The sequence below is a fragment of the Eretmochelys imbricata genome, chromosome 2 (assembly GCF_965152235.1).
Source record: "Eretmochelys imbricata isolate rEreImb1 chromosome 2, rEreImb1.hap1, whole genome shotgun sequence".
Lineage (NCBI taxonomy): Eukaryota > Metazoa > Chordata > Testudines > Cheloniidae > Eretmochelys > Eretmochelys imbricata.
Window position 1 is genome coordinate 63,545,566 of NC_135573.1, and position 25,621 is coordinate 63,571,186.

A 25,621-nucleotide genomic window follows, 5' to 3' on the forward strand; every position below is an offset into this window, starting at 1 on the left:
AAGGGCCAGAGAAACAATACAGTACAAATGTGGTCCAAAGAGTTGTGTATGCAGGAAGTGAGGGAGCCTTTGACAAAATGAGCATTGCCCGCTTTTCCTCCCAGAGTAACAGAGCGAGCCAGCGATGCCCCAGAACAAGTCCGTCGGCCACAGCACACCTGGGAGGAGCGAGCCAGCCAGCAGGAACGGGGGTGGGGTAGCTCAGGCATTGATACAGCTCAGGCTCTCTGCTCTCGGGTTTACACCTGCTCCTCCCCTGCCTCCAGCTCATCCCACCACCCGCTGGGGCTGCCCTGCTTGCCCCGGGGCTCTGATTGCCTGGCCCCGTGGTTCCGGGCACGTGGGGGAGGCCATGTGGCCCCTTCCCGCAGAGCCCCTTCCTGCGGCGGAGCCCCGCAGCGGAACTACGTTTCCCAGGGTGCAGCCCGCAGCCCGGGGAAGGCGGTGCCGGCCCCGCAGGAAGGGCGGCGGGCCCGGCGCACTTGCAGCGCCGCAGAGCCAGTGCGGAGCCGGGCGGCGGCGCGGGAGCAATGCTGCGCTATCCCGGGCCACGCTGCCCGCCGGGCGTCCGTCTCCTCCTGCTCCTCCTCCTCCTCTGCGCCAATGCTCTGGCCTCCGTGGTGTCGGGGAGCCGCCGGGGGAGCAGCAACGAGAGACCCATCATTGGTAAGAAGCTCAGGGGCAGGGAGCCAGGGCGCGGCGGGCACCGTGACAGCCCCTGCGTGCGAGAGGTGTGCCCCGTGTTCGCAGGGGGGGAGAGCCCCACGCCCCCTTGTAGAGAGGAGGGAGCAGAGGGTGGTTAGGGCAGATGTTAACACGAGAGGGTCAATTGGGGGAAAGCATTAAAATGAGGCCAAAATACCTTCTCCTTCCTCCAAAACTCCCCTCCCCCCCCCCCAGGTCTGACACCTCTGTGGGGAGGGCGGTGTTGACATCCTGAGTACAAAGTTTCATTGTGTCAACAAGGAGCCATCTTCTCACTGCCTACCCGTCTCACCTGTTAGGATAGTGTCAGCCTCAGCAATAACAACGTAGCCTGCACTGACTCATCAGGCGAAAGACTATTTGACTGTATCTATCCAGTGCGCCCACATACTCCCACTGTGATAGGATCTGAGCACGTCCTAATCTTTTAGAGCAGTGTTTCTCAACCTTTTTGATACTAGGGCCTGGCTTGCTGCCTTCCTAAACTATCAGGGAGATGTCAGGGACCAGTGCCGGACCTGTCATCGAGAAACTGTTTTAGGGTAGGTCTGCACTATCACTTAAGTCAATATAACGTATGTCACTCAGGGATGTGACAAAGCCACGCCCCTGAGCGATGTAAGTTACAGCGACCTCAGCGCTGTCCACACAAGCGAAGCGGTATGTCAGCAGGAGAGGCTCGCCTGACCACCTTCTGCCTCACATGGAGGTGGAGTAATTATGCTGAGGAGAGAGAGCTCTCCTGTCGGCATAGAGCATCTTCATCAGATGTGCAGCTGCACTGATGTAGCGCTTCTAGTGTAGACTAGCCCTATTAGAGTATTCATCTTCAGAACACCTGAGAGCTAAGGAAGTACAGTTATCTCCATCTTACAGATGGGGAACCGAGGCACACAGACACTCAGGAGTCCCCTCCACCCACCCACCCTCTCAACTTTTTCAGAAAAGCCCCTCTGCTCCCTTTTGAAGTCAGAACAAGTGTTGATTTTGTTTAAAAAAAAAAAAAAGTTTCCTTTTCCAGAGCTGGTTTGTTTGTTACCAGGTCTTTGCTTTCCATATGTAAAGTAAAAATAGTAAGCAATTAGTCAGCAAACTAGTTTTTTTTTCATTTTTGCTGTTTCCAGAAGCTGTGATACAGTGAGTCATGTGGCACAGTTGCACAACAGTCTAGAAAACATTCTAATGTAGTGTTCTGGTCTGGCTATGTGCTGCAGAATGGACATTTAGAAAATGTCCAAGTATCTTTGTGTAAATCCTCGTAAAAAGGTATTGTCTGAGGCCCCAATCCTGCAGACCTACATGTGCTTCAGTTGAAGCACATACATTGTGATTTTAATGGGACTACTCACATGCTTAAAGTTAAGTGCAAGAGTAAGTGTTTGAAGGATTAGGGCCTAAAATGGTATTAGTTTTAGAATTACAAATGGACCTTATTGTAGGTTTTTGTATGGCTAATGTTTAAGATATGGTTTTTAGTATTTCTGATGTTTTTGAAAATATAAATCCATAAAAAGATGAAAATGGAAAATTCTAAAACACTGCCTGCCACCACAAAAAAAGCCTGCAACATTGGACGTAAAGTAAATAACCTGTGTTGCCTGTCATCTCAACTCTGATACATATAACTATGGTCCCAATATTGCAGTCCAATCTGTGTGGATGACACTGAACTCTTATGGAATCCTCTCGATTCACTGTGTGGGGCCAGTGGTCCAACTATAGAGATTAGGCTGCAGCGTCAGGGATTTGATTTTAAACTCTTTGGAGCTGGGACCTTGTCTTTAAAGTGCTTTGATAAATAAAGATATTTTAGTTATGCTCTAAACAAATTAAATATAGAAAATATGTTTATAAGAAGTTGTGGAACTAATCAAATAAGGCAGGGAATTTAAAGTCAAACTGTTAAAATGGTTTCATTTGATACCCCATTACTAAGCAAGCTTATTTGCTTATTATTCCAATTTTCTCATATTTCGTGGTAAATCATTAAGTATAATACTGCTCAATGTAGTATATGAATCAAATCAGTTAGTGAAAGGAATGAGAGTTTTGATTTAATTTGCCTTCTTCTGGACTATAACTACTGTCATTTGTATATCAGCAATCCTCTCTGTTTTCTGGACACTGTAGGGATATTGGCACAGGAGTGTGACTTTACAAGTTTCAGTAGGTTTGGAAGTTCCTACATTGCTGCTTCATATGTGAAGTTCCTAGAATCTGCTGGTGCACGAGTTGTGCCAATAAGGTAGGCTCTCATATAGTTACAGGTGGTAATTCCAGGCCTTTTGTACTGCATAAATGCCTAATCTTGAAAGGTGCTTAATGCGTAAGTGCTGACTCACTTTATAATTTTAATCCCTCACAGACTAAAGAAAGTGCACAGCACTTTGCAAGATCTCTAGGAATGGAGGCTAGACTCACAGCAAGCTGGTGCTGCCAATGCAGTGTATTAAAAGTGTTTCTTCATCTTCAGACTTAATATATGTACCAGCTGCTAGCTGTGATCTGTGAAGTTTCCAAATACATGCTATTGCCTTCAGGGCCATATATTGCCACGTGTACATAAGTAAAGCTAGGACTCAGGGTATGGAGGGAGACTGCCACTAGTGCTTGAAGTGTTCAGATCTGATTTCTCTCATACTCCGGCTCACTAACTACTACCACAAAGAGCTCTATGTTTTGCAAATATTCCAAGTTCTGGATCAGAGTAACATTCTGGCTTATGCAGGCAATAGGCTGCCAGAAAGAGCACTTCGTGGCCAACAGTAAAATGTAAAACTATAACCGCAAATACGATATTAGTAGGAATTAAAGTAGTAGTTGGATACTGCTACAAAACAAGAACACAACTAAGTGTCAAAACTGCATGAAATCATTCTTCATAGCCAATGTTTTGATGATCCCATTGGTCTTCCCCAGCTTTCTGAATCTCTCCGGGACTTTGATCTGAGAACCTGTGGCAAAACATGCTCCTTGTTCACAGAGACTGGCTCTTAGCTAAAAAGGCGGATGGGGCAAATTGAGAAAGCTAGGACTGAGTGTGGCAGGTGATAGTCAGAGTGTGTGTTTAACAAGTGGGGCAATTCTGACCTTGCTGACACAGGTGTAAATCAGGAGTAACTACTCTGAAGTCAGTGAACCATAAAATCAGTGTGAGAATGGAATAAGATCTCATGTTTATAAATCACTGTTAATCATATACTCACATGGCTGCCTATACCTCTGCACCAGCTCTGACACCATGCTCCAAAGGAGAGACACCAGCAGGGGTTGTTCCCAAAGCCCCATGAATTGATGTGAGGGGCCATGCAGACTGTATTGCCTTTTCTAAATTCTTTGAGGCTGACAGGTGTGGAGATAGGATAAAGAAGTTGGTGGAGTCCCCACTTCTATGTGAAAGGGGTGAGATCTGCATGCAGTCTGTCACATCCATGCATGGCTCTAGGGCAGGGGTGGGGAACCTTTTTTCTATCGGGGCCACTGACCCACAGAAAAAAAACAGTCACAGGCCATACAGCCTTGCGGGGGAGGGAGGGTGGAGGCTCCAGGGTGGGGCCAGAAATGAGGGCTTCAGAGTGTGGGAGCAGGCTCTGGGCTGGGGCAGGGGTGCGGGCTCTGGGGTGGGGCTGGGGATGAGAGGTTTGAGGTGCAGGAGAGGGCTCTGGGCCAGGGCCAAGGGGTTTGGAGTGTGGGAGTGGGCTCAGGGCTGGGGCAAGGGGTTGGGGTGGGAGGGAAGGCTCTGGGAGGGAGTTAGGGTGCAGGAGGGTGTTCTGACCTGGGGCAGAGGGTTTGGGTTGCAGACTCCACTGAGCAGCACTTACCTTAGGCGGCTCCTGGTTGGCGGTGCAGTGGGACTAAGGTAGGCTCTGCGCTGCTCCCAGAAGCAGCCACCATGTCCGGCCCCTAGGCGGAGGGGCCAGGGGGCTGTGCGTGCTGCCTGCGCTTGCAGGCCCCACCCTCATAGCTCCCCTTAGCCTTGGTTCCCAGCCAATGGGACCTGCAGAACTGGTGCTGGGAGCAGGGGCAGCGCGCAAAGTTTCCCCAATCGCCCGTGCTCCTAGGGGATGCAGGGACATGTCAGTTGCTTCTGGGAGCTGCATGGAGGCGACCAGAGATTTAATGGTCTGTCAGCCCTCCTCCCGCAAGGGAGCAAGCTGGCACTTACGGCTCCAGCCCTGCGGGGGGCTGCCGAGGCTCAGAGCTTCTGGCCCGTGGCATGGGGACTTGCTGTGGGCCGGATAAAGGCTGGAGGTTCCCCACCCCTGCTCTAGGAGGCCTGAACTCACCCAGTCTGACTCCCTGAAGAGTAAGTTTCCATTTATGAAATTTAAGGCTGGAAGAGTCCTCAAGAGGTCATATAGTCTCTCCCCCACGGAGGCAGGACTAGGTAAACCTAGACCATCCCTGACAGGTGTGTATTCAACCTGTTCTTAAAAACCTGCAATTATGGGGATTTCACAACCTCCGTTGGAAGCCTATTTCAGCACTTAACTATCCTTATAGTTAGAAAGTTTTCCCTAATATCTAACCTAAATCTTGCTTGCTGTAGATTAAGGCCAGTCCTTTCTTGTTCTACCTTCAGTGGCCATGGAGAACAATTGATCATCGTCCTGTATAACAGCCGTTAGCATATTTGAAAACTGTTATTAGGTCCCCCAACTCAGTCTTCTTTTCTCAGTGGTAGACATACACAGTTTTTCTAATCTCATAGGTCAGGTTTTCTAAACCTTCTGTCATTTTTGTTGCTCTCCTTTGGACTCTTACCAATTTGTTCATATGTCTCCTAAAGTGTGGCACCCAGAACTGGAGCCAGTACTCCAGCTGAGGTCTCACCAGCATTGAGTAGGCAGGACAATTACCTCCTGTGACTTACAGATGACACTCCTATTAATACATTTCTGTTAGCCGACGGCCAAGGATGTTTGGTGAGGTGCCAGCTATGCCCGTTTATACCATCCGTGACTTTAACCGCTAGGACGCACTGTCCCTTCGCGGCGGGCAGCCCGGGCTAGGCTGACGGATGCCCCAAGGTCCTAACCACCCGTGACTTTAACTGCTAGAGCTCAGAGCTCCTTCGCAGCGGGCAGTCAATACTGACTGACAGGTGCCCCAATGGCAGCACTAAGAGCCTCTCCACACCCGTGACTTTAACTGCTAGAGCTCAGAGCTCCTTCGCAGCGGGCAGCCAGGATTGACTGACAGGTGCCCCAAGAGTTTGCCCCGTGGAGGCGGCACAACTCAACGCTAGGCTCTTAGTACTCTCACCTAATGGCCAGGCTTTAGAGCCAAAACGGCTGAGGTTCTTTAATTGTGTTGGCTGCTTTACAGTAAACCAGAGAAAACAAGTCAGGCTTATGCATAAATGGTTACCAAAATTTATTAAGCTAGATTCTAATCATGTGGTTACAAAATTGCTAGTGCCTACTTATTTAAATGTAGAGATGTTACACACACAAACAAGTTACAAAACTGAAGCCACAATCCCAAAGAAAGAAAACAAAGTATAGAGCTCTATTTCAAAATATGTGTACACTAAAGATATGAGATCAGGTGTGGGTGCTTCTTACCCTCCTTGCATCTCTCGATTCCAGCGGTGCCAAGCCAGGATCGGTCACTCAATTCCGCGGAAAGACGAATAAGGGACAAGGCGTAGGGACCCTCTTAGCTGCAGAAGCCTTGGGAGGCTGTCACTTATCTGACCAGCAGATAGATAGTGAAAAGCACTCAAAAATCATGGTGCTGTAGGTCCCCTACTTATACCTCCGTACTCCTTTATTCTCTTTCTCCTTTCTTATGCCAAATTGAGGCTGGTCTGTCTGGGTGACGCCAGCTTTCGCAAGAGTAGTTTACACTTGCAAGGGAGAGAAACAATAAGTGTTGACTACTGGACATTTCTTTTATCAGGGTAAATATTTTCCCAACTAGGATGTTGGTGTGTGTGCATCACGCTATTTAGTAGGGGCTAAAAGCCATGTCTGTCACAGGGCCTCTGCCTGCTGTGAGCTTAATCGTTGTATCTGCCCCCAGAGGCACACTGTAGCAGCACACCTGTGCTTCTCACAGCTTCAAAGGCTGTGCTGGAATATATGTTAAGTGCCCTGTTCCGGCTTCCTCCTGTGTTTCCAGCAATGCTGGTCTGAGGGGGGGGGCTGGCTGTCTGGCTACAACGTCAGAATATTAGTTTTTTGTAGCTGCATCACATTGTTGACTCATATTCAATTTCTGGTCCACTGTAACCCTCAGCTCCTTTTTACACTGCTGCCACCTAGCCAGTTATTCCACGTTTTGTAGTTGTACGCTCTTCATAGACTACTGGAAGAGTAAGGTACCATTTATAAAGGGGGGGGGCAGATTTTGGCCTTTAGTGACCTAGAATTACTCCCTTCCTTAGTTTTCATACATGTTTTTATAAACTTTCCATGCCCATTGCAGACGGCTTGTATTAAGTATCTTTGGTATTTTAATAGTAAAATGTGATGAAGTTCTAGACATACCTATAACTATCTTTGTTGGGATTTCAGACTGAATCGTTCAGAAGAAGAGTATGATAAGATTTTCCAGTCTATTAATGGGTAAGCTTTGAGCATCAGTTTCCTGTTGAAATGTCCATTAACACAAAGTCTCTCTAAAACAGATGTTATCAAAGCCACTGTTGTTTTACTGTTAAGTGCTTGGTTTTGCCTTTAGTGATTCCAGACTCCGATACTTCATTTTTCTAAGTAGGGAATGCAAGTGTAATCTTCTTTCTTGCAGGTGTGTGCATTAATCATGATTAAAAAAATTAATTGTGATTAATCACAGTTTTAATTGTACTGTTAAACAATAGAATACCAATTGAAATTTGTTATATATTTTGGATGTTTTTCTACATTTTCAGATATATTGATTTCAGTGACAACACAGAATACAAAATGTACAGTGCTCACTTTATATTTTTATTACAAATATTTGCACTGTAAAAATGATAAAAGAAATAGTATTTTTCAGTTAATCTCAGACAAGTGCTGTAGTGCAATCTCTTTATCATCAGAGTGCAACTTACAAATGTAGATTTTCTTTGTTCCATAACTGCACTCAAAACAATGTAAAACTTTAGAGCCTACAAGTCCACTCAATCCTACTTCTTCAGCCAATCGCTAAGAGAAACATGTTTGTTTACATTTACAGGAGATAATGCTGCCCACTTCTTAATTACAATGTCAACTGAAAGAACATGCATTCGCATGGCACTGTTGTAGTTGGTGTCGCAAGATATTTATGTGCCAGATGTGCTAAAGATTTGTATGCCCCTTCATTCTTCGGCAGCCAATCTAGAGGACATGCTTCCATGCTGATGATGCTTGTTAAAAAAATAAGGAGTTAATTAAATTTGTGACTGGACTCCTTGGGGGAGAATTGGATGTCTCCTGCTCTGTTTTACACACATTCTGCCATATATTTCATGTTATAGCAGTCTCGGATGAAGTTGTTTGTTTTAAGAACACTTTCACTGCAAATTTGACAAAATGCAAAGAAGGTACCAATGTGAACTTTCTAAAGATAGCTACAGCACTCAGCCCAAGGTTCAAGAATCTCAAGTGCCTTCCAAAACCTGAGAGGTGTGGAGGTGTGGAGCATGCTTTCAGAAGTCTTAACAGAGTAACACTCTGATGAGGGAAACTACAGAACCCAAACCACCAAAAAGGAAAATCAACCTTCTGCTGGTGGCATCTGACTGAGATGATGAAAATGAACATGCATTAGTCCGCATTGCTTTGGATCGTTATCAAGCAGAACCTGTCATCAGCATGGATATATGTCCCCTAGAATAGTGGTTAAAGATGAAGGGACATATTACTCCTGGGAAAACCTGCAGCACTGCGCATGCATAGAATTCATGTTCCCCGCAGATTTCTTTGCTTCCCTATCAGAAAGTCATTTTTCTGGGGGGAAGCAAAGGGAATCTGCAAGAGTAGTCACGTACCAGTCCCTAGCTGCGCAGGTTCATTGTTTCAGGCAGCTGTCAGAGAGGTAAATCACCGCAGGGCTGGGGACATCCAAGCCAGTGGCTCTTATCCTGAGCCAGAATCAGCTGTTAATCCTGGCTGGGCTGGAGGCAGGAGAGGACACGACTTCCCTTTCCCCTTCAAGGAGTGGCTGGGGCTGTGTCCGACCCTCCCCCAGTTGCAGCATCCTCCCATACTCATCATCCTCTCTGTTTCCTGCCCCCATCACGCCACAGCTGCAGAGGGAGGGGTCACTGTATGGGGAGCTGCTCCCCCATCCGCCCAACCCCCGTGCATCTGTACCTCCCATACCCAGACACCCACACCAAGCCTCACCCCATACACCCAGAAGCCCCTAGCACACCATACCTGAACCCCACCCCACTGAACCTCAGCCCCTGCATCTGGAGCCTCCCTGAACCCAGACCACGCCCCCACTGAGCTCCCTGCACTTAAACCCCCACCCTGATGAGCCCCACCCCCCTGCACTCCCCGGAGCCCCCACATCCAGATCCCCATGCCACTGACTCACAACTAGCTGCATCCAGACCCCCACCCCACCAACCCCCACTTCCCCAGCACCCAGACACCCCTGCTGAGACCCCCACACCGAGACCTCTGCTGAGCCCCAGCCACTGTCACTTTGAAGCCCCTGTAGAGTCCCATTGCCCACGCACCTAGAATACCCACTGAGCTGCCTACACCTAGATAGCCTCACACAGAATCCTCTCACCCCACACCTGGGTCCCCTCACACTGAGCCCCTCCACAACTGGATCCTGCCTGGTTGAGCCTGCCTGCTCAAAACCTGGTGCAGGGCCCAAGAGTGTTTCTGGGGCAGGCCCAGGCCTTATGCTGTGTCAGGGTTGGGTGCAGCCTCACCACTGAGTCCATGTCCCGAGGATGAGGGGTGGGGAAGCTGAAGGGTGGTCCCCACCTTCACACAGCCAGTAGTCTGTGCTCCCCACTGCCATGCTGGAGCCTCTGCATTTATTTATTGACAAATAAAACTTGAATTTTAATTTTTTTGGCACAGAATGCCCTTAGGAGTAACATATGAAGCTTTAAAAACAACAAGGAGTCTGGTGACACCTTAAAGACTAACAGATTTATTTGGGCATAAGCTTTAGGGGGTGAAAAACCACTTCTTCAGATGCAATTGAAGAAGTGGTTTTTTACCCACGAAAGCTTATGCCCAAATAAATCTGTTAGTCTTTAAGGTGTCACCAGACTCCTTGTTGTTTTCGTGGATACAAAGTAACACAGCTACCCCTTGATATATGAAGCTTTAGCACATCTGGCATGTAAATATCTTGCAACGCTGGCTACAACAGTGCCATGCAATTGCCTGTTCTCTCTTTCAGGTGACATTGTAAACAAGAAGCGGGCAGCATTATCATCTGCAAATTTAAACAAACTTGTTTGTCTGGGTGAGTGGCTGAACAAGAAGTAGGACTGATTGGACTTGTAGGCTCTAAAGTTTTACATTGCTTTATTTTTGAATGAAGTTTCTTGGTACATAATTTTACATTTGTAAGTTCAACTGTCATGATAAAGAGATTACACTACAGTACTTGTATGAGGTGAATTGAAAACTATTTTTTTTACAGTGCAAATATTTGTAATAAAAATAAATATAAAGTGAGCACTGTACACTTTGTATTCTGTTATAATTGAAATCCATATATTTGAAAATGTAGAAAACATCCAAAAATATTTAAATAAATGGTATTCTATTATTGTTTAGCAGTGTGAGCAATCACGTGATTAATCTGATTTTTTTTAATCGCTTGACAGCCCTACTTATTTTGGCACCCCTTTCTGCCTGTGAGCAGGCTGATAGGAGCAGCATTTGAATGGAAGCCAGCAGCCCACTTTCACTTTTGTCATGTTGTCTATATCTCCTTTCAGTGATGGCCTTCATTTTGCCAAAGCTATTTCACAGCCCTTGCTGCTTGCCTACTTGCTGTTTCCCTCCTTACTCCTTCTCTGTCTCCTCTTCCAATCCTCTCCATGGTTCCTTTACCCTTTTTCCTGTCTTCCCCTCTTTCTCCTACACTTCCTCCTTGAAACTTTTTCTCCCAGGTTCCTTGCTCCACTCAACTCACCCCTTATGGTATTGTGTCAGCTGAGGGCCTGATTCTGCCACCCTTACTTGGGTTGAATGATATTTTACTCCATGAATAGTTTCCATGGGATTTCTTGTGGAGTAAGTTGTGACTCAATGTGAGTAAAGGTGGCAGTGCTAGGTCCTTAGATTGCAGACTCTTTGTGACAAGGACAATGTCTTTATGTTCTGTAGAAGGCCAAACACACTTGCATTTTGGGCTAGATGGCGCAGTAGAACCTTAGAGTTACAACGCCTCGGATTGGAGATTGTTCGTGACTCTGAAATGTTAGTAACTCTGAACAAAATGCTATGGTTGTTCTTTCAAAAGTTTACAACTGAACATTGACTTAATACAGCTTTGAAGCTTCAATATGTAGAAGAAAAATGCTCCTTTTAACCATCTTAATTTAAATGAAACAAACAAACAGTTTCTTTACATTGTTAAACCTCTTTTTTAAACTTTCCCTTTATATTTTTAGTAGTTTACATTTAACACAGTACTGTACTATATTTGCTTTTTTTGTTGTTGTTGTCTCTGCTGCTAACTGATTATGTACTTATGGTTCCAAATGAGGTGTGTGACTGACCAATCAGTTCGTAACTGGTGTTTGTAACTCTGAGGTTCTACTGTAACTTCATCTTCTGCCCTGAGCAAATGGGCATATCTGGCTGGCTATTGGAGAGGGCAGACTCAAGTCTTTTCCCACTCTTTATCCTCTTGCCACCCAAATACTTGCAAACGGGAGTAGTGGTCAAGTAGCCGCTGTTTACCTTTCATCCCAACTCATCTGTGATGAGAGTCACAATCTGAGGAGGGCTGCACAAGTGAGTAAGGGTGGGCCACACCCTGTCTCGCTGCTCTGTTCTGTAAAGTAACGACTGTGAGAAGCTGACTTTATATAAATAATAAATAAAATCAGTAAAAGAAATTAACGGCATCCATTGAATCGTAATATGGAAGCTTTGGATCAGAATGCTAATTATGGCCTTTTGTCTTGTAAGGCTTGTATGTTTTAGCTTCAGGTTCTTCTCACTCTGAAAATATTATCTTTAGTTATTCTCAGCAGCTCGCCCACCCCTCCTTTTTTAAGTGTTGGAATTTACTGTAGCACATAGACATTGTGATCATATGGTTTGGTGTTTGCCTCCAGTGAGTTTAGGTCTCAGGGTTCTTGTCAGCCCTGTCCATGTTTACATATTATATTATGCCTAGACCTATAGTTATTTACATGTAATAATATTTTGTTGTTTTTCAGGGTGCTTTTCCCAGGAGGTGGTGTTGATCTTAAGACTTCAGAATATTCCAGGATTGCTAGGATATTTTACAACAAGGCACTAAAGGTAACTACTTAAAGGAAAAACTGTTCTGGTTATTGTCAGTGTTCAGGGACCAAAATCATGGGAGGCTTATATTTGGACATCTGCAACTGGAGTGCAGTATATTCCTGTTAATAAGCAACTGACTACTGGTATGTGTGTTTAACAAATCATCTAATAGCATTAGATGCAGGTCTCAAATGAACACCTCCAGAAAATTAGAATCTGAACTTTAAGGTTTGAGGCCCATCGCTAAATAATTTTAAGTGAAGTCAACTGTTAATTTCTTTATTTGTACAACATTACTTGTAAAATTTAGCTTAGTCACCCTTATTGCCAACACTTACACTAGATACAAAGAAAGACTGTGTATTTTTTATGAAGCAGAAATGGTGCTCATATGTTGTGCTCAGTACTAACTGAGGCCAAGATTTTCAGGGGTTTGGGTGAGTGCTCTGCACTTTCTGAAAACCAGGCCCCTTTAAAGCGTTTCAACTTGACCACCCATCTTTGTTCATGGGCATTGTCATCTGGGTATCATAGCCCCTGATATTGCAAAGACATGCTTACCTTTATGCAGTATAAGTAGTCCCATTTACCTCAATGAAACTAAGCACAATGCATTAAGTTAAGCATGTAAGTAAGTGTGGAGGATTGGGGCCACAATGTCTGGTGGGGGCACCGTTACAGTAAACAGTATGATGAAATTGCACGAACGTTTCATAGCAACTCAGTAAATTGCTTGTCATCACTTCATATACAGAGCTTGAGGAAAAATCTTATTTGACTTGCTGTATGTAATCAAGATAATTGAAAACTTAGAAAGTAATTTCCAGTTCTTTATAGATGTCCTTTCCTGGCATGCTTTTCTCTGTTTTACTCCTGAAATTGTGTGCTCTGAACTGCATCCTTTGAGACTTAATTAGCACTATAAAATACTGATACATTTGTAAGTGCAATGTGAGTTATAGAAGTCAAGGTGATGTTTGCATGTATGAAGATGATTGGAATTTCTACTATTCTTTTAAATTCACATCAGTGTCTCTTCCCACTTTCCCTCATCAAATTCAAAATAAAGAGGTTACTTGATGTGACTGTTTTTAAATTACGTGTACACACAAGGGGTGAAATCCTAGACCCATTGAAGTCAATGGGAGTTTTGTCATTGACTTAAATGAGGCAAGGATTTCATCAAAGATTTTTTCCTCAGCTTATAAATTATAAATTACAGACTTTAATGCTGTTAAATAAGTGGTTAATCTCTAGGCTGCATTTTTAGGCACAGCAAAAGTAAGGGGAGTATATGTTAACGGCTTGATTATAATTTCACTTAAACTGATGTAACTCCTTTGACATTAGTTACTCCTCATTTGCATCAGAGTAAGTGAGAGGAGTAGCAAGCCTAACATATCTAGCACTTACATGGCAAATAGCTAGAAAGATACTGTAATGCTTTTGGAGCTTCTTTGCAAAGATATTTTATATATCAGTAGTTTACTATAGGAGTAAATATCTATGTGAGTTTTTACAGTCACAGTATCAGGGATATAGTAAAGATGGAGATGGCACTTTCTTTCTAAGCCCTGAGTATCAGTTGCTTAGATCTTTCCAGAAAAATAGCTTTTGAGTAATAACTTCTCAAGTTGGGTCACAACTCAGAAATTTGTTTTAGAAAGAAATTAAGAAAATGCACTGAGCCATCACAAATAAATAATGTTCTGGGGCAACAGAGCTTTTAAACCATGCATATGGTGTAGAAATGCCACCTGCTTGCTGTCCGGATCTTCTCTCTTTAGAGCTTTATGTGCTTCTTTAAGTTGAAGGTTTCATTCTGCTTTTGCTTAGCTCTTCTTTCCTTCTCCTAGTTTTGCCCTTAGCTCAAGTTTCACATTGGTTTCATTGTTTTTAAGGTAACACTGACACTTTCTGTTTTATGTTGTTTAACATTAAAAAGGTTGCAGAGCAGTTTTTAAACTAAGAAATGGGGGAAAGCTGATTGCTGCAGAGGCGCACGTGGATCGGACAGAGACTTCTCTTAGAGGAGAATCTATTGATAGAGATTCTCTAGGTTTTAGTCAGGAGGAGAGGATGGAAGAGGATAAAGTATGGGCCAGTTCAGATGAGAAATATTCACATAAAGAATATGACACATCAGAAAAGGGCAGACAAATAAACAGTGACAGGTTTTTAAAGTGCTTGTACACAAATGCTAGAAGTCTAAATAATAAGATGGGTGAACTAGAGTGCCTCGTGTTAAAGGAGGATATTGATATAACAGGCATCACAGAAATCTGGTGGAGTGAGGACAATCAGTGGGACACAATCATTCCAGGGTACAAAATATGTCAGAAGGACAGAACAGGTCGTGCCGGGGAGGGGCGGGGGGCACTATATGTGAAAGAAAATGTAGAATCAAATGAAATAAAAATCCACATGTTCCGTAGAATCTCTCTGGATAGTAATTCCATGCTCTAATAAGCATATAACAGTAGGGATCTATTATTGATCACCTGACCAGGACAGCGATAGTGACGATGAAATGCTAAGGGAGATTAGAGAGGCTATCAAAATAAAAAACTCAGTAATAGTGGGGGATTTCAATATGTCACCTCAGGATGAAATGCAGAGACAAAATTTCTCGATACTTTAAATGGCTGCTTCTTGGAGCAGCTGGTACAGGAACCCACAAGGGGAGAGGCAACCCTCAATCTAGTCCTGAGTGGAGCGCAGGATCTGGTCCAAGAGGTAACTGTAACAGGACCACTTGGAAATAGTGACCATAATATAATAACATTTAACATTCCTGTGGTAGGAAGAACACCTCGACAGCCCAACACTCTGGCATTTGATTTCAGAAAGGGGAGCTATGCAAAAATGAGGAGGTTAGTTAAACAGAAATTAAAAGGTACAGTGACTAGAGTGAAATCCCTGCAAGCTGCATGGACTCGTTTCAAAGACACCATAATAGAAACTCAACTTAAATGTATACCCCAAATTAAAAAACACAGTAAAAGAACTAAAAAAGAGCCACCGTGGCTTAACAACCATGTAAAAGAAGCAGTGAGAGATAAAAAGGCATTTTTTAAAAAGTGGAAGTCAAATCCTAGTGAGGTAAATAGAAAGGAGCATAAGCACTGCCAAATTAAATGTAAAAATGTAATAAGAAAAGCCAAAAAGGAGTTTGAAGAACAGCTAGCCAAAAACTCAAAAGGTAATAACAAAATGTTTTTTAAGTACATCAGAAGCAGGAAGCCGGCTAAACAACCAGTGGGGCCCCTGGACGATCGAGATACAAAAGGAGCACTTAAAAACGATAGTCATCGTAGAGAAACTAAATGAATTCTTTGCTTCAGTCTTTACGGCTGAGGAGGTGAGGGAGATTCCCAAACCTGAGCCATCTTTTGTAGGTGACATATCTGAGGAATTGTCACAGATTGAAGTGCAACTAGAGGAGATTTTGGAATTAATTGAGAAACTTAACAGAAACAAGTCAGCGGGAGCAGATGGCATTCACCCAAGAGTTCTGAAAGAACTCAAATGTGAAATTGCGGAACTATTAACTATGGTTTATAACCTGTCCTTTAAATCAGCTACTGTACCCAATGACTGGAAGATAGCTAATGTAACACCAATATTTAAGAAGGGCTCTAGAGGTGATCCTGGCAATTATAGACCGGTAAGTCTAACGTCAGTACTGGGCAAATTAGTTGAAACAATAGTACAGAATAAAATTTGTCAGATGCATAGAAGAATATAAATTGTTGCGCAAAAGTCAACATGGTTTCCGTAAAGGGAAATCATGTCTTACTAATCTATTAGAGTTCTTTGAGGGGGTCAACAAACATGTGGACATAGTGTACTTAGATTTCCACAAAGCCTTTGACAAGGTCCCTCACCAAAGGCTCTTGCATAAATTAAGTTGTCATGGGATAAGAGGGAATATCCTTTCATGGATTGAGAACTGGTTAAAAGACAGGGAACAAAGGGTAGGAATAAATGGTAAATTTTGAGAATGGAGAGGGGTAACTAGTGGTGTTCCCCAGGGGTCAGTCCAAGGACCAATCCTATTCAACTTATTCATAAATGATCTAGAGAAAGGGATAAACAGTGAGGTGGCAAAGTTTGCAGATGATACTAAACTTCTCAAGATAGTCAAGATCAAAGCAGACTATGAAGGACTTCAAAAAGATCTCACAAAACTAAGTGATTGGGCAACAAAATGGCAAATGAAATTTAAAGTGGATAAATGTAAAGTAATGCACATTGGAAAAAATAACCCCAACTATACATACAATATGATGGGGGCTAGTTTAGCTACAACTAATCAGGAGAAAGATCTTGGAGTCATTGTGGATAGTTCTCTGAAGAAGTCCACGCAGTGTGCAGCAGCAGTCAAAAAAGCAAACGGGATGTTAGGAATCATTAAAAAAGGGATAGAGAATAAGACAGAGAATATCTTATTGCCCTTATATAAATCCGTGGTACACCCACATCTTGAATACTGCATACAGATGTGGTCTTCTCATCTCAAAAAAGATATACTGGCATTAAAAAGGTTCAGAAAAGGGCAACTAAAATGATTAGGGGTTTGGAATGGGTCCCGTATGAGGAGGTATTAAAGAGGCTAGGACTTTTCAGCTTGGAAAAGAGGAGACTAAGGGGGGGATATGGTAGAGGTATATAAAATCACGAGTGGTGTGGAGAAAGTGAATAAGGAGAAGTTATTTACTTGTTCCCATAATATAAGAACTAGGGGCCACCAAATGAAATTAATGGGCAGCAGGCTTAAAACAAATAAAAGGAAGTTCTTCACTCAGCGCACAGTCAACCTGTGGAACTCCTTGCCTGGGGAGGTTGTGAAGGCTAAGACTATAACAGGGTTTAAAAGAAAACTGGATAAATTCATGGAGGTTAAGTCCATTAATGGCTATTAGCCAGGATGGGTAAGGAATAGTGTCCCTAGCCTCTGTTTGTCAGAGGGTGGAGATGGATGGCAGGAGAGAGATCACTAGATCATTACTTGTTAGGTTCACTCCCTCTGGGGCACCTGGCATCGGCCACTGTCGGTGGACAGGATACTGGGCTGGATGGACCTTGGTCTGACCCAGTATGGCCTTTCTTATATTCTTATGTCCAAATTTCTCCTCCAGGAATCCAGGGCATAAAATTGCTGGCTATGCAAACGTCAAGCACATAAAAGGGCTAGATGTTGCAGAAAAAGTCCTATAGAAGTAAAAGGGATTTACAGTTTGTTAACTTGTACGTAAATTACTATATGTGTTGACCCATTTCTTCATTTTTTTGTTTCTTATTTTAAAGGCTAATGATAAAGGAGACTATTTTCCTGTATGGGGAACATGTCTGGGATATGAAGAGCTTACATACCTCACCAGCGGGGAGATTTTACTGACTTGGACTAATACTGAGGATTTTGCTCTCCCACTGAACTTTACTACAGGTGAACAATCCTGTTACACTGCTAATGTCATTTGGATTCACAGGATTTTTTTTTTTCTTGTAATAAACCAATATTTATGGTTGAAGGTTTGAAATAGGTGACTAATGTTTTTATAATATTAATATTGTTACTTCTGTAAGAAAGCCAATAAAATTCTGTGACTGAAAAATTAAAGGTTTGAGGGCAAACTATTTGCAGCTCATGGGTAATTAGAGAAAGGCCTGACCAAAATTATGGATCTGAAAAGCTATGAACTTTGGGAAAGTTTGGTCCTAGATCCATAATTTTGATCCAGCCCCCTAACTCTGTAATGAGCTCTGAATCCTTATATACTATAATATATAGCAGGGATTGGCAACCTTTGGCCCGCGGCCCACCAGGGTAAGCCCGGCGGGCCAGGCTTGTTTGATTACTTGCCACGTCTGCAAGTTCAGCCATTCGCGGCTCTCGCTGGCCACGGTTCGCCGCTCCAGGCCAGCGGGGGCTGCGGGAAGTGGTGCGGGCCGAGGGATGTGCTGGTCACCCTTCCCGCAGCCCCTATTGGCCTGGGATGGCGAACGGCAGCCAGTGGGAGCCGCGATCAGCTGAACCTGCAGACGTGCAGGTAAACAAACCGGCCCGGCCTGCCAGGGGGCTTACCCTGGTGGGCTGCATGCCAAAGATTGCCGATCCCTGATATATAGTATTGAAATCAGTGGGACTACTTGCAAAATGAGATGCAACTCAGCATAAGAGTGGCAGAAGATGGCTCTGAATGATGCTTTTTTGTTTTGTTTTTTTTTCCCTCTAGGAGCAATAAGTAGGATTTCTTCCACTGATTGCAGTAATTAATCAATGGACTAAATCCTGTTGCCTTGCCTTATTTTGAAAAATTCTGCCATTCCTAACTACACAGAGTAGTACCTCAACCACACCATTGACATTAATGGTAGAACGTGATTCTAATGAGTGTGAGCAAAGGAGGCAGAATGGGGCCCTTAGTGGGTCAGGGCTGCAGCGTATGGCCTAGTGAGAATTGTTAGACTGCACTCTGCCATAGCTGTATTATAGATTTCTTACTGGGGTATGTTTGTATTGTATTATTGATTAATAAAATTCAGTGAAAACAGAATCAAAAGGAATTAAAATTAATTCAGCCAGTACTTCATCACATTTATCTCCATCCTAATAGTGATGTTCCTATGGCTGCCTGGTAGTGAGAATATTCCTTTGTCTTTTTTTTACAAGCTGCACAAGACAGCAGGATGTTCAAGAATTTTCCAGACTTCTTGTTGAAAAAACTTGCCACTGAGTCTTTGACAGCACACTTTCATCACTGGAGCCTCTCCATGCAGGTATTTGATCATTTGATTTAGTGAACCAAAATGAGGTTACTCTGTTAAATAATAGAAATAAAACATTTTTTCTGTCACTTTTTAATGCAGAATTTCACACAGAATGAGAAGCTACGCAATTTCTATAAGGTTCTAACAACTAACACCCATGCAGACGTGGAGTTTATATCGACAATGGAAGGTAGTTATCAGTGTAACATGTAAACTGTGATAGGGTTTTGTGGGGCTGTTTTTTGGGAGGGAGAAGGGGGAGGGTTTGTTTGTTTTTTGTGTGGAAGATCTCAGTGAGTGTGGCGGTGCTGTTACTAATTTTAATGTTAGGATAAGGAGTTAAGTGTCCGCACTGCCTGCCTTCTGGTTGATTAGAATATGTTTTGTCGAAGATAACTTATACCTCTGCACTTTACTTTAGATGTGCATGTTTCAGAGTCTGATTGTTCTCTCTTTCACTCCACTGCTCCACACCTAGATATGTTAGCACACTTTACCAAATGAAATATTTTCAGATCTATGGGATAAGACATGGAAACACCACTCCAGTTTCTGTAGCTTAAACCCCTCCTCAATGAAACGTGTATAGTCTTCACTTCCACTGCTGGCTGTCTATAGATACTGCCTCTCCATGTTGCTCTCTTTAGCCATGCCTGTAGTACAGGGAGAGCCATTTATGCTAGTGACATGCCAACAGTATCCCCCGTTCCTTTGACTACAGTTCTGGTAATTGCTGTCTTCCAAAAGACTCCTGCATAACCTGTGCCTTTACCTGGCATATTTAACTCCAGAAACATCTGTTTTGATTCATTAGAGCAGTAGTGGGCAACCTGCAGCCCGCGGGCTGCATGCGGCCCATCAGGGTAATCCCCTGGCGGGCCATGAGACAGTTTGTTTACATTGACCGTCCGCAGACACGGCTGCCTGCAGCTCCCTGTGGCCACGGTTCACTGTTCCTGGCCAATGGGAACCGCAGGAAGCGGCAGCCCAGGAATGGTGAACCATGGCCACTGGGAGCTGCGGGTGGCCATGCCCACGGACGGTCAATGTTAAAAAAACTGTCTTGTGGGCCGCCAGCAGATTACCCTGACGGGCCGCCCGTGGGCTGCAGGTTGCCCACCACTGCAGTAGAGTATGCTATAGAGAGGATTTTGTCATTTTTCTGCTAGAAGCTATACAGTAAGAGTATGGTACTGAAGTTAGATCGTAACTGCAATTAATAACACTTTTAGTACTCTTATTTTTTATAATGAAACCATTTATTTTTCCTTTTTTTTTAAATATTGCAACTAAAGCAATCAGATTACAATGGTGGAACAGCGACCTGCAGAAATTTGTTTGCATAGAATCAAGCCCTTTTTCATTTAGCATCTCACTATAACTTTTAATTTCTTACAATGTAAAATTGACCAAACTATTTTTTAAACGTCACTATTATTGTTCTTGGGCTGAAATCTTGTATGTGAAGTTTTAGGTGGGAATACATTTTACAAGCTGCTTAAGGCTTTTTGGTCCCATTATAGATGTTATGAATTATATGTGAGATATAGTGAGATCTCTAATAATGTGTTCATTGTAATAAAATTGTGCATGCCGCAATTTAAGTGAAGACCTAAATGTTACATGCATTGATGAAAATTTGTTTACACAGCACATAAATACCCAATTTATGGTGTCCAATGGCATCCAGAGAAAAATCCTTTTGAATGGAAGAACTCATCAGGCATACCACATTCTGCATCAGCTATGAAAGTTGCATATTACGTAGCTGACTTCTTAGTGAATGAAGGTAAATAGTTCTTTTTTCATTTATATTCATAAAATTTAGTTTCAGAGAGATAAAACAGTAGAATATTCTTTGAGAGGGGAAAAAGGCCCCCTTTCAAAGTGTCAAAATACTATACCTATGATCGCATACTATGCAAGCTTTAAAGGCTTATTAAAAGGAGGGACTTTGTAAATAGAATGGTTAAGCAAAAGTAACAACAAAAGCCAAGCATTTTGATGGAAGCATACAAACTCCTTTTAGCAGAGAATAATTTGCCAGGAGGAGAGTGTCGATTTTTAATTTGATATAAACATTTGAGCAGACACCAAAAACTGATGAAACTTTAGAATTGTTAAGGCTGCACTCTAGGTGAACTCAAAGCTCTTATTCACATCCCCGTCTCGCTCTGCCTTGGGCAAAGTAGGTAGAATGAGATAATGAATGGAAGATTTTATTTCCAGAAGCTTTCTGAGTTTTGTTTTAATTGGGGTAATTACAGTAGAGGGATTGACAAAAGTAAGTAGGAAACTGTCTCCAGGCTCAGAGAAAGACCAATACACTTTCCTCTTGCAGTGTCTAGCTGTGTCACTCTGTCTCTTGTGCTATACCACAAACTCTTCAGTGTTAGTCCCTTAAGGTACAGTAGTTAATCCTCTCAGTATATCTCTACAGCCATTACTCCAGCTGGCTAAAAAAATTTCTGCAGCCCAGGAAGGGTCCTCGGACGAGATTGACAACAATGGTGTGTAGGCCAACACTGCCTCCTGAACATATTTTACATATATCAGAATCCGTCGAGCCTATTTTCTCCTAACCATAAAAATAAAATGTGGGGAAAGAAACGCAAAATATTTGCTGACTAGTGGAGACTTACTCAGCCTCTATGAGTATTTAACAACCAGTCCAGTCTGCTGAAACAGAATTTACTTTTCATCAATGATATTTCTTATTACTTCATGTTAATTTTAACGTATGCCTAGTTCCAGATGGAAAAAACTGAATTAGTAGGATTTTGTTTTCCTTGCAAATACAATTTCTCTCAGCATTTTAATATCTAATAGTCTAGTATTTCAATGTATTAGTTCTGGTGTTGCATGGGTCTCCAGTGCTGCAAGAATCAAGTTTTCGGAAGCAGCGATTGCTCTTAAAAATTAACATATTCTTCCATGATAATAAAGCAGATAAAGTCTGCTGCAGTTTCCACGGTATGCTTCCGATGAAGTGAGCTGTAGCTCACGAAAGCTCATGCTCAAATAAATTGGTTAGTCTCTAAGGTGCCACAAGTACTCCTTTTCTTTTTGCGAATACAGACTAACACGGCTGTTACTCTGAAACATGATAATATAGTATCCCTATTACCAATATCTTTGGAAAAGCTAGCCCCATAATATTCCCCACAAATTTAAATTATTACAGTACTGCTTACTATAATCCTATATAGAATCAGTGATTTCACCAAGAAAGATACTATCATGGATGATGACAGTGAAGTAATCTGTTCTTTTAAAATGTTTTACAGCCCGGAAGAGCCTGCACCATTTTCCTAATAAGGGTGAAGAGACCAAAACATTGATTTACAATTATACCCCTGTTTTTACTGGTACATTTTCTCCATTTGAGCAAGTCTATTTTTTTGATTGAACATCTATCCGATAGTACAGGATAGCTATCTGTAAATAAAGTTATTTGTTGCAAGTTTCATAATTAAACTCATGTTGTGCATTGCAAGTGGCAGAAAGCCAAAATGCTTAGCTTACTTTACAGTGATTTATCCTATGTTACCTCTGTAGAATTGGCCCATGAATCTGACAGATTTCAATTCAATTACATTATAGTGATCCTGGATCTCATTTTAATACCTGCTACAGAGAAATACATTTTACCTCCAGAGACCACAACTAGATTGCACTTATAAATTTGAAACAAATCTAGTTTATTTAAAAAAACTGAGCAATACTTTTGGCCATATATTTGAAAGAAATGAGTTTACTTCTACAAAACGTTGTGGGCTCTGTGATAACAGCTGAGTAGATAAAAGATTTGATTTATCATAATTTTCTTCTCTTGGTCAGAGTACAATACAATTAAAAGATGAAATAATCTTTTGATCTTGAGCTTGACAGATGTGTGCTTGTGTAACCAAACTCTTGGCAGAGAAAATTGTTTGTCCTTTAGAAAGACAAAATAACAGGGAAACATTATTGCAAACGGACATAAAGAAGTGTATGCAGTACCATCTGTACCTTGTAGGATTTACATAGTGAAGGTGCAGTATTATTTAGGCATTTCATCAGTTAAAGTAAGTCTGTTTGGAGGGCACTGTTAAAACATTGATTCACCTCCTGCTCCCTTATTCAGTTTCACTTATTCCTTAAGAATCTGTTCCAAAGCACACTGAAGTCAGTGGAAAGATTTTGGATAGGCCCTGAATTAGTTTGCTTTTTGAAAGAATATGACTGTCTAGAGTTTTTAATGATGATATAATGTATAATTTGACTTTTGGTGAAATCCTAACCCTGTTGAAATTAAGGGGTGTTTTGCCATTGACTTTAGTTGGGACAGGATTTCATCCCTTTTTAAAAAACATTTTGATGTAATGCTAATGTGACTAACAGGGATACAGGCAGCGAAGACTTTTACTGTTGACACAGTGTAATGATTGTAATTATTAGGCAGCTGCATTTACTGTGTTTTTTCCTTTTGCTTTGCCTTGCAACACATTTACTTGAAGTAGCTCTTCTCAGTTACTGAAAAGTTTGTTCAGTAGTTTTGTGATGTCAAAATAGGACAAAGATGAGGCAATCCATTTCATTTCCCTTTTGTTCCACAGGCCCAAACCTAATAGCGTTTTAACCTCAGGTCTCCAGAATTGAAAGTTAGTAACACACAGCAGTTCCAGCACCACATCTGCATTACAGGTGCAGAATTTATCAGGGCATTCAAGAGGGTGGAAGACTTCTTACTCGCTATTCATGACCAGATAAGGGCTAAGCTGTAGCAGGCCTAACAGAAAGAACTGGAAATGCATTCATTAATGTTCTATAAAGCAAAAATTTTTATCTGTAACTACTGTCAAGAATCCAGCCCAGTGCACTCATAAGCATGGTGTATTTTGGTTATAAAATTCAGCATTTGTATTTCATTATTTCTAGGTACTATTACAGTCAAACTGTGCAAAGCTTAATTAGTCTAGGACATTTTAGATGACTTCTCAGGTTTCACTTCTGTAAGTGCTTGACTACCCCAATTCAGCACAATACAATTTTGTGTTGTATTATGTCTCTACTAGTAGCTGAAAGCTCATGCTGTCATAATTTATAAAGGTGTAATTTATAAAGACGTGGCTGAGAACTTAAAAATTGGATGGTAATGGAGTACTAATTCCAGTGATGATTCAACCTGTTGATATTCTAAACAAAAAGTGCTTTCAGCCCTGCTTGTAGCTGTTTCCATCACTTCACATTGACTCAACAGACATTCTAGGCTTCAGAGTGACATACAGACTGAGTGACAATCCTGGACTCCTATATAGAATATTATCAGCCTGATTCTTCTCTTATCCCAGGTTTTGCACTAGTATAATCTTGATTTCAATAGCGTGACTCCTGAGTCCTGGCTTACCAGTATGAGAAATGACATTAGCATAGCTGTGTTTTTAACAGAGTTACTCCTGATTCTTGACTTACACCAGTCTGAGAAGACAGTCAGGCTCTCGATCTACATACAGGCATAGCGGCTAAACTGCTTACACACTAATGACCAAATCCTGCAATTCTTTCTTAAGCATCCCCAGGAGTTTTGCCAAGTAGGGCTTTTCTACACCTAAAACTTACATTGACATAGCTTCATTGCTCAAGGCTGTGAAAAATTTCATGTGCCATGTGATCTATTTAAGTTGACCTTACCTGCACTGTAGAATTCTTCCGTGGACCTAGCTACCACCTCTTGAGGGGGTTGATTTACTACAGTGACAGAAAAGCCCCTTCGGTTGCTGTAGTAAGTGTCTAGCCTACACCGCTGTAGCTGTGCCACTGTAGCGTTTGTAGTGTAGACATACCCTGAGAGTTTGTCTATGTAAGAAATGCATGATTTAGCCCTAATATAGTGGAGAACAATCCTGCAAGTGGAATTTCTGTTAACTTTACTGGTTGTGACCAGGGCCAAAGTGTGCAAATGCAAAGGGTGGGGGGGGGTGTAATATGAGTGAGATCAGCGTATTTATTCATGAGTTTGGAAGTTTATTTCCTTGCTGTTTTGTTCTGCTTTATAAAAGAGCACTTCATTGAACTGATTGTATTAAATGATTTCTTTTAATACTTGAAATAAAGTTTACACAAGCAGTTTTGTATCTTCCTTGAGAGGTGTACACAGACTATTAAAAAAAAATTATAAAAGAGTCCTGGCTGCTTCACTCCCTGCCCAATCTTGATGCAATCACTAAACAGAGCAGTCCAGAGGCTGGTCTAACCCGCACCAGTTGGCTGTGGTCTCCAGGGACCATCTGACAGCTGAGGATTGCCAGAATGCATCGCTTTCTAGCCACTCCCTTTTGCTTACCCTTGACAGGGGCAGAAGAGGGTGGTACAGACTATTCTGGCTGCCCTTCCGATGGGGACTGTGGTAATTCGAGTTGGGGTCTTCCATCAGTCTCTGCTCTCTTTTCAGCTCTCTGGCAGAGCAGGGCAGAGAATTTGTTTCTAATAATTAATCACAGCCCTGAAAAATTAATACAGTTATGGTGGACTTTGTGTGGTTCCCAGAGAGTGTGTCTTTATGGGCAGTCACAAACCTCGTTGAAGCTGGTGAGCATGATAGCTGCCTGTCATTCAGGCTAAATGAAAGAGGAATTAAATGCCCCTTTGTTTAGTGATAGTTGAAACAATAAAAGCGACTACCCAAATCACAGATCAGTATGGCAAGGATGGAGTAGGAGCTGATTCTTGAGGTCTGAGGG

The 25,621-nt window shown here is 42.5% G+C and overlaps 1 protein-coding gene across 1 annotated transcript; it reads left to right on the top strand.

Annotated features, from left to right (window-relative positions):
- The first annotated feature begins 352 nt into the window (after nucleotides 1-352).
- LOC144261085 (gamma-glutamyl hydrolase-like) lies at nucleotides 353-25,007 on the top strand. The gene is given in 10 exon segments (XM_077810218.1): nucleotides 353-487; nucleotides 489-666; nucleotides 2,836-2,950; nucleotides 7,227-7,277; nucleotides 12,056-12,140; nucleotides 17,436-17,574; nucleotides 18,802-18,908; nucleotides 18,999-19,089; nucleotides 20,551-20,688; nucleotides 22,187-25,007. Coding segments are annotated over 10 exon segments (1,161 nt in total). The 3' UTR covers nucleotides 22,309-25,007.
- Nucleotides 25,008-25,621: the final 614 nt, after the last annotated feature.